Below are 8867 nucleotides of genomic sequence, written 5' to 3'. Positions count from 1 at the left end.
TTGCAGGCATCTGTATGAATTACCAACCCAATGGTGTGTGCAATAGCACGGCGCAGATCGGCAAAAACCAAGTCCAGCTCTTCTCGGACTTTGTCTCCAGCACATCATACGCATCTGGAAATACAAAATTGTGTCCATCAACTGTACAAGAAAGGGTCTCCTTGTGAGAAAAGTTGCATCAATAACTAAATAGGGCCTGCAGCCTTCCAAAAAAACCCGGCGATAAACCTCAACACAAACAAAAAACCACTGAAGCATTCCTTGGTCAATGTCACTCCCCTCAATGTGTACTCCACGGAGAGGTGGTCAATATCTACAATACTACCTGGGCTGGTCCTCTCCACTTCACCTTTGAATCAATACAACAATTTAAAAATTTCCTACCAATTACCATAAATAGATTCCATAACATGTTGTTTACCATTGCCCACCCTCATGTATGGAACTCTATCTTGAAATTTTCTTTGAGGTTATTCTGCAACTCCTTTGTACCCACTTTATGGTTTTCTGTCACCCACCGCTTTACTTCTTCAACCACCCATCTTGACTTGGATCTACTGATTGTTTCCTTTCTAAGGGTTGATTCCAGGCATGTGCCTAAAAGGGTTCATTTTGACCTGAATATTTGTGATATTTTGCATTTTAGATGAGTGCAGACAATCATCAGTCGGACAGTGCACTCTGTAACGAACAGTGTCGCTCCTCTCAACTTCGAATGTACGTTCTGTCTTGATGCAGTATGTCACAAGTGCATTTCTACACTCACTCATGTATGCAAAGATGAAATCTTCTTCCATCTGTCCCATTGAACAGGTGGAAGGTCTTCGTCCTTACCCTCCTCGTCATCAATCACTGAAGCGTCAATGTCAGCCTCATCTTGGTCTTGGTTTTCAGCACGACATGCCCGTCGTAAATTCTGAACAACATCAGAATATAGTCGCTCTTCATCATCTACGTAGTCAGGCTCCACTTCTCGAGGGACCCTACTGCCGTTGCCCACGCTTGTCGAGCCACCACGTTGTTGTGCACTAATTGAAGGTCCCCCGCCTGAACTGTTCTTGCTAGAGTTGCCATTATGACGGCATGATTCTGCCAAGAAGGTCCATGTGCCGACACAACCACGTCATTTTTAGCCTCACTTGAAATTGCCCTTTCTCCTTATACTTAACAAGCATGGTAGCGAGCTCTGCATCATTACTAACTTTCACCCATTGAGTTCCTCCATCGTAGTATCTGAATTCCACTTCATCATGCAAACCAAGGATATGGACTGCAAATTACCTCCCCAAATTATCTAAAACTCCAGTTACAATCCATTAGCAACGGATAATCGAACCCTCCTTGGAATTTCTTCTTTTTCTTTGCATCCATGATGTACTGGTCCCTTCTAATGTTCACCAAGAATGCAAACCGCAACTCCATCCTAACCCACGAAAAACAGAATCGCAATTAGCACACCAAAATCAACCACAAATGGAACCGTAAAATCAACCAAAATGCAATGCACAAAAAAGATCAGCAGTAACAATACTTACCCCTTGGGAACCCAGTCGTTGATGCGGTTCCGGCCCGACACTTGCCTCGCCAAGGTTGTCCCTGCCAGTCGCCATTTCGTCGAGCAGGTGGCGGGCGCACTGGCGCGGAACGAGCGCCCCACTGGTGGCGTCGCAAGACAGTGGCGGCGGAGCAGGTGACGTCCGAGGAGGGGGTGGTGAAGCAGGTGGCCACGTGGGACGGCCGCGGCGGCGCAGGTGGTCGCATGAGCAGGGGTGGTCGTGGGAGCAAGTGGTGGCAAACGTGCTCTCTCCGAGTTGGCAAAGTTGCGCGGTCCCACCTGTAATATCCGGACCCACCCTACCACTAACTTCCAGGACGGAATCGGGCCAAAGCTAGCCGTTTGGCCTCTCCATAGCAGCTACGTCCAAAATAGCAAAACTGAGCACCATTACCCGCTAATGGTAAAACTGAACGTATGGTGGCCTCTAGTGGCAAATGAATAATTAACCCAAAAAGCAAAGCTTGAGAGTGCTTGACTAGTATGTTTTTGTCACAGTATCGTCAAATTTCTGCTGCATATTAGTTTTTGCCAAAAAAAAAAAGTGTATTGCATGTCTGAAGGATTCACATCACAAACCAAAGATAGTCATATTGGTCGTTATCTTATCATCTTACGCCTGAGGCAGTGTAAAATATCTCTAGGTGTTCAAATCTAACAAGATCATGTACCCATGTAACAGCCAAATGTTATCCCTGTAGAACCTGTTGGGTTGCTGCGGCAAAGGTGTAGGTTTCTGTTCTTGGTCCTATCATCTGTTGAAACTGCTGATGTCCTGCTGCTTTTCTGTAACGTTTTTTTTTTGTGCTAACATTGCTGATGTTTGGTGTGCCTGCGACAGATTAAGGTATATATATGTTAAGACTCTCAGCGGCAAGACCTTCGTTATCAAGGTCAAGAGTTCAGATACGGTCGACTGTGTCAAGGACTCAAGGCTAAGATTGAGGAGAAGGAACTCATACCTCCAGATGAACAGAAACTCGTCTTTGGCAACGAGGTGCTCGAGGATGGCTGCACTACCCTGGCAGACCTTACCATTCAGCATGAGTCCACCCTACACCTTGTTCTCCGCCTGCTGTCACCAGGGATGCATATCTCTGTCAAGACTCTGATTGGCACTCACATCAATCTCGAGGTTCTGAGCTCATATACCATCTCTCATCTCAGGGTGATGATCCAGAACTGGATGGGCTATCATCGGGACGACCAGAGAATCGTCTTTGACGGAAAGCAGCTAGAGACTGGACACAGCCTGTCCGACTGCAACATTCAAAATGGGTCTACCATTCATGTTGTGTGCCCCTTTGGACAGCCAAGGACAATGTGTATCCGAACACTGCGGGATGACACAATCAGTCTTAAGTTTGCAAGCTTAGATATCACCATTTAGAGCAACTCTAACGGATGCCGAATAACCTGTCGGAACCGTATTTTTCCGGTGAGTTTACGGGTTCGGGCCGAATGTGACCCAGACTAGAGCGTGACCAAGCGGCCTGGCCCGTAAACTTAGTTCGGGGCCCGAGAAACGCGACGGTTGCCCGTATTAAAACGGGCCGCGGAGGGGAGTTCGGTCTCCAAACCCTACTCCCCTCCGCCGCTGCCGCCCGCTCCGCCGCCTCACTCCACCTCCTCCGACGAGGAATCCGCACCTTGCCATCGCCGCTTCGCCCGACAACGCGACCCCATGGCTAGCCGCGGTAGCTCTGCTAGGGGAGGCGCTAGTTTGGGCAGCGGGGACTCGCCGTTGCGGCCCCCCGTTTTCCGCACGGGGGCGAAACGGTGGAAATTCAATCGCTCGGACGGCGCGCGCAAGCACAACGCCCGCCGGTGGACAAACTGGGGGCTTACGCACCAAGCAAGCTCGCGAAGTATGCGAATGGAGATGAGGGGTCCTCCTCTAGCGGGTCGAGCCACCCCCTCGCTTGCCCATCTACGACAGTTCGGAGAAGGAGGAGGACGCGGCGTCGGCGAGGGGTCCTCCTCTGGCTGGTCGAGCCGCCCCCCTCACCTGCCCATCTACGACAGCTCGTAGGATGAGGAGGACACGGCGTCGGCGCAGGAGCCGACGTTCTCCGCGGGCGACTACGTCCATGACAACCAGGAGGAGGAGGCCGTCATCGCGCATGTGGCTGGCATCTCCTACGTAGAGGCATGAGCTCGCTGGCGCCGGGAGGAGGACGACGCCGTCTGCCAAGTCCGGGAGTACGAGGCGGTGCGCCGGGAGGAGCTCGTCCGCCGCGTCAAGCTTGAGATCGTCGAGCTTGACTCCGAGTAGGAGCTCGACGCCTCGCCTTCCTTCACCACCTCGCCTTCCTCCGTCACCACCAGCACCGCCACGCGGAGTGGCCCTCGGGGCCGCATTTTGGTCAAAAATAGGTCGCGACGTTAGGGTTGTTAGTTAATTTAGGTTATTAGTACAAATTATGTAAAGTTTGATGCTCAATCGGAGCATCAACTATCATCTATATGTGTTCATCGATGAATTATCCCACGAGAATTTAATTTCATTTGTTTAGTTCATGTTTTACGGTTTTTGTTCTGCGCGAGTGGCAAAATCATTGTAAGAGACGTTTTTGGAAGACTGAATTCTACATTTTTGATTGGAAAATGCTTACCTTCCCCCCGGACGATGGCGCGTCCACATCGTCCTCCTTCCGCGCGTGCCACGTGCACAGGCCCAGGGAAAAGAAACTGCGCCACATTTTCATGCTGGATCCCACAGTCGCTTCCCTTCTCTCCTTCCTCTGGTTTTGCTCGGAAGATTTCCCCATCGCCACTCGTCCTATGAGAGCCACGCCCGCTGCCGTCCCCTGCGAATCCTGCGCGCACACCGCCGTTGAACCTCCCCGCCGTCCCAAATCCTGGTTTATTTCCCTCCCGCAAGCACCATTCACCTCAAGATCCCCGCAGCAAAACTGCCGCCATGGCTTTCTAGCAGATTCCTCTCGGACGTTCAAGCGATGCTGTCAAATCCGGCAAGAGCTCTAGTCGCTGCCGGCGGGGATCGTCCCCGACTTGCAGCAGCGGCGTTTCTGCTTTGCTGCATCTCCTAGCACTCTTTGCAGCAGCTGTGGCCATGGATTTAGGGATGGGGCACTTCAACGGAAGGGCGGCGGAGAAGGTCAATGCTACCAGGGGCGACGCATTTAGCTGCCAGCGGCAAGTTGTGTTGCTACCACAGCACAGTGACGCTGCTACAAAGGCAAGGCGGTCCTCCCATCGGCGAGGCGTCGTGCTCCCAGCGTCACCACGCGCTGCTGCAAGCGGCCGACGCGGTTGCTACAAACCAGGGCTGCCGTTGCTACAGGCAGCATCGACGGAGCTGCAAGCGCCGCTGGAGTTGCTACTCCAAGCAGCCGCCGGCGGATTTGCTACAAACCCTTGCCACAATTGCTGCGCCGTCGGAGCTGCAAGCTCGCCTTCAGCGACATCGCTGCTGCAAGCCGTTCATTGACGCCAGCTAACGGCCGGGCTCCTCGTGCGTGAGGGGATTTACTCTATGATTTCTGCTTCAGCTTTTTGCTGCAAGGAATTGCTACGGGAGACGGGCTGCTGGGCGATTTCCGCCGACGTGGATGGGCGACCGCCGAGTCGCCGACGCGCGTCGCTGCTGCGAGGAGCTTCGTGGCCGATGCTATCTGGTGGATGCGTTCTCGCCTGCGCCTCGGCTTCATGTGTGAACGGTTGGAGGAGAAAAGTGTGGGATAAGGTAGAAGAGACAACATGGGACGGACGAGTTGGCCATCCAGCGGTTGAGGATCCTCAAGGCTCTAGAGGCGGAGGATAGAGAGATGCTCTTACATGTCAAGGCAAGGATTAAGGACGAAGGGCACATTGCCTTGGAGAACCAGCGCCTCTTCTTTGGAGAACGACCGCACCCTAGTGGATTATGGCCATCCTCTATCTCCTGCCCGGAGTCCCTCGTGGTTAGTGAATTGATGCTTAGAGCATTTCCAACCGCATCGATTTACCGTTTGGAGAACGTGTTTTGTTCGTGTCGTGTTTGTGAAACGTCGTTCTTCAGTCGTGTTCTCAAACAGAATTTGAGATTTTTTAAATTTTATCGAAAACAATTGAATTTATTCAAACTTTCCATATATTACATAGATTCGAACGGAATTCGATGAAATTTAAACCTAAACCCTAATAGTACTTGCGGCAGCCAGACGGGTCGTAGTACTGGTGGCAACGACGTCATGCTTGCCGCGCACGTCGGACTCGTCCTTCACCGCGCCGCTTGGTGTAGCCTCGCCGTCGTCGGTGAGGTCGACGAGTAGCTTCCCGGTGTTGCGGATGGACATTGCGATCGCCAAGTCGAGGTCGCCCCTCTAGACGTCCTTGTCGTTCAGCGACAACGCAAATGCCATGTGCAACCCTGGACAATCGTCGGGGTCATCGCTGCTAGCGATGAGGCGTTGTTGGCACTCGTACTCCGCCAGCTGCGCCACCTTCGTGGCTTCCTCGTCGCCCGACTCCTCCTTCACCTCTGGCTTCGGGATGTGGAGGGCGCCGCCGGCGCGCCTGTGCTGCTGCCAGCTGACATTGTTGCCGCCGCGCCTCGAATTGACGGGCGGCATCGCGAACTCTGGCTCGTCCTTCACCTCACGCTTAGGCACGGTGTAGGGCGTGGCGCGGTGCGACGAAGGTGCCGATCGCGCCAGCCCTAATGAAGAAGATTTCGAGGAGGACGAGTATGCCCTCCTCGGCTGCCAGTTGAAAGTGCATGGAGCCCCCATGTGTGGTTTTGGTAATTAATGACAATCCCTATGGACTAATGTTTGCATTGAGTTATATTTGTAGGAGTTTTCCATAGGCAATGGTTGAACCATATGTTGGCTTCAAGATTGCAATAAGAAGCTAATGAAGAAGATCAAGTGTCAAGTATGTCTTGAAGATGAAGATGAAGTGAGCCCTCAAGTTCTTCAAGACATCAACATGATGAAGAGTAAAGAAATAAAGTGCAAGTTCAAGATGAGCCAACTCGAAGAGATCGTATGCTTGAAGCTTTCCATCCATATGGTGATCATGGATATGTGAAGACGCGCCGAAAAAGAAGCTCTCCCATATTGGAGTATGGGGGAGAATTCGCATGACTTCATCTAGCAAGCACAATCAAGAAAGGCGTTCCATCTTGTTGCGGACAAGACCATCATCATCAAGCTCAAGTGGAATGCACAAGGTTAAGGTTTGCTCTTGATAGGGTTTCTTTCTCACCGATCTCATGGTGTAGTTGGAGACCGGTTTATAATTTAGTTGCCGTACTATCAAGAGGGCTCTCGAGTGAGTAACTAGATCGTATCCTTCGGAGAGCTCTAACCTTTGCATCCTTGCATCACCTTTCTTGGTTGTTATTTGGATCTTATCCATGTGATGTTTTAGAGCTTGTGCTTATTCTCATGACAAGCTCTAGTTCATCGAAAACGGATTTCACATAGATCACTTGTTGCATTTTTTAGTTTGGTGCATCACCTTTCTTGGTTGTTATTTGGATCTTACCCATGTGATGTTTTAGAGCTTGTGCTTACTCTCATGACAAGCTCTAGTTCATCAAAAAACGGATTTTGCATAGATCACTTGTTGCGTTTTCGTGTTTGGTGATTTTCTCGGTTTCTCATGTTGAGGTATTGCACCTCTAAAAATAATAGAAAATAACCCCCCACTAGTTTCCATATTTTGTTGGGTAGCTCTTGTCTTCCTCTTTCCAACAAAATTGGTTTCACTTAAATCCGAGTTTCCTAACTCAACTTATTGCATTTTCGAGGTTGGAGGTTTTACCGATATGTCTTTTGCTCCCGGCGGAAGTTCCGGCCTCTACTGGCGGAAGTTCCGCCCAGATGCTCCTGACAATAGCATCTCCGTGCCTCTCTCGTTGTAACTCGGCGGAAGTAGGTCGGAAGTTCCGGCCAGCGGAACTTCCGGCCAAGTTCCGGAAACATCGTGTTTGCTCGCAGATGGTTCCAGTATGGTTTTCGCGCTATTTCGGAAGTAGGCCGGAACTTGGCCGGAACTTCCGGTCACCGGAAGTTCCGCCCTTGTTCCACCCACTCTCAGTCCATCAGCTGCACATGTGCGAAGGGATCCAACCGGAACTTCCGGCCCATGTGGCCGGAACTTCCAGTGTTATACAAAAACGTGCATAACGGTCAGATCTGGAGCATCTTCTCATATAAATAGCTTTCTTCCCCATTGGAACAAGTGCTTCTCTGACTCTCTCTCTCTCTCCTCCATTGTTGATCTTGAGAAGCTTGCCCTATCTATCTATCCCTCCATGATTCTTGCCCCCTTTTGAGGGAAAAGAGAGAGGAGATCTAGATCCACACTTTGACCAAACCAAATCATCTCTTTGTGAGTGAATCTTTGGGATCTAGATTTTGGAGAATTTTGTGTTCTCCTCTTTGTTCTTCCTCTCTTATTCCCCCAATAGCTTTTGTAGCTTTGTTGGAATTTGAGAGAGAAGGACTTGAGCATCTTTGTGGTGTTCTTGCCATTGCATTTGGTGCATAGGTTTGAGTTCTCCACGGTGATTCGTGGTGGTGAAAGCAAGAAAGTTGTTACTCTTGGGTTCTTGGAACCCTAGACGGATTCTAGGCCTTTGTGGCGATTTGTTGGGAGCCTCCAATTAAGTTGTGGAAGTGTGCCCCAATCTTTGTGTAAGGCCCGGTTTCCGCCTCGAAGGAAATCCCTTAGTGGAACCGTGACCTAGGCCTTTGTGGCGAGGGTCACCGGAGAATAAGGTGAGGCGCCTTCGTGGTGTTCCGGTGTGTGGTGTGAGTACCGCATCTTGGGGTTAGGCCTTTGTGGCGTTTGTGTGCATCGAGCAACCACACCTCAAGGTGAGTCTCTTGTGGCGTTCGGGAGCACTAAGCCACCGCACCTCTCCAACGGAGATTAGCACTTGCAAGAGTGTGAACTTCGGGATAAATCTTCGTCTCCCACGTGCCTCGGTTATCTCTATACCCAAGCTCTTTACTTATGCACTTTACAAGAGTTGTTGCAGCAGAACAAGGTGGAGAGGCCAAAAAACCAGGGCGTTACCTTGTTAGATTTTCAGAACACAAAGCCAATATCATTCGCCTACGCGCCAGAACCAATGGACGCGGAGGATTGGTTGATGGATACTTAGCGTAAGCTCAAAACTGTTGGATGGAATGACCTGGAGAAGGTCAGATATGCTACACACTTACTGTGTGGACCCGCCGCATCTTGGTGGGATAACATTGTTGTCGTTTACCCAGCTAAGAAGGTGTTCACCTGGGAGGAGTTCAAGAAGAAGTTCAGGGAATCCAATGTTCCCGAGAGTATATTTGAGTTG

The 8867-nt window shown here is 50.6% G+C and overlaps 1 protein-coding gene across 1 annotated transcript; it reads left to right on the top strand.

The window, feature by feature from the left end:
* Positions 1–1556: 1556 nt before the first annotated feature.
* Positions 1557–2945, top strand: LOC127310205 (polyubiquitin 11-like). The gene is made up of 3 exons (XM_051340896.1): positions 1557–1690; positions 2288–2343; positions 2449–2945. Exons 1-3 carry the CDS (start codon positions 1557–1559, stop codon positions 2943–2945), a joined length of 687 nt encoding a protein of 228 aa, XP_051196856.1.
* Positions 2946–8867: the final 5922 nt, after the last annotated feature.

This window comes from Lolium perenne, chromosome 2 (assembly GCF_019359855.2).
Source record: "Lolium perenne isolate Kyuss_39 chromosome 2, Kyuss_2.0, whole genome shotgun sequence".
In the NCBI taxonomy this organism is placed as follows: domain Eukaryota; kingdom Viridiplantae; phylum Streptophyta; class Magnoliopsida; order Poales; family Poaceae; genus Lolium; species Lolium perenne.
Note: the sequence above shows the minus strand (reverse complement) of the source record. Positions and strands in the feature narration are given on the sequence as shown.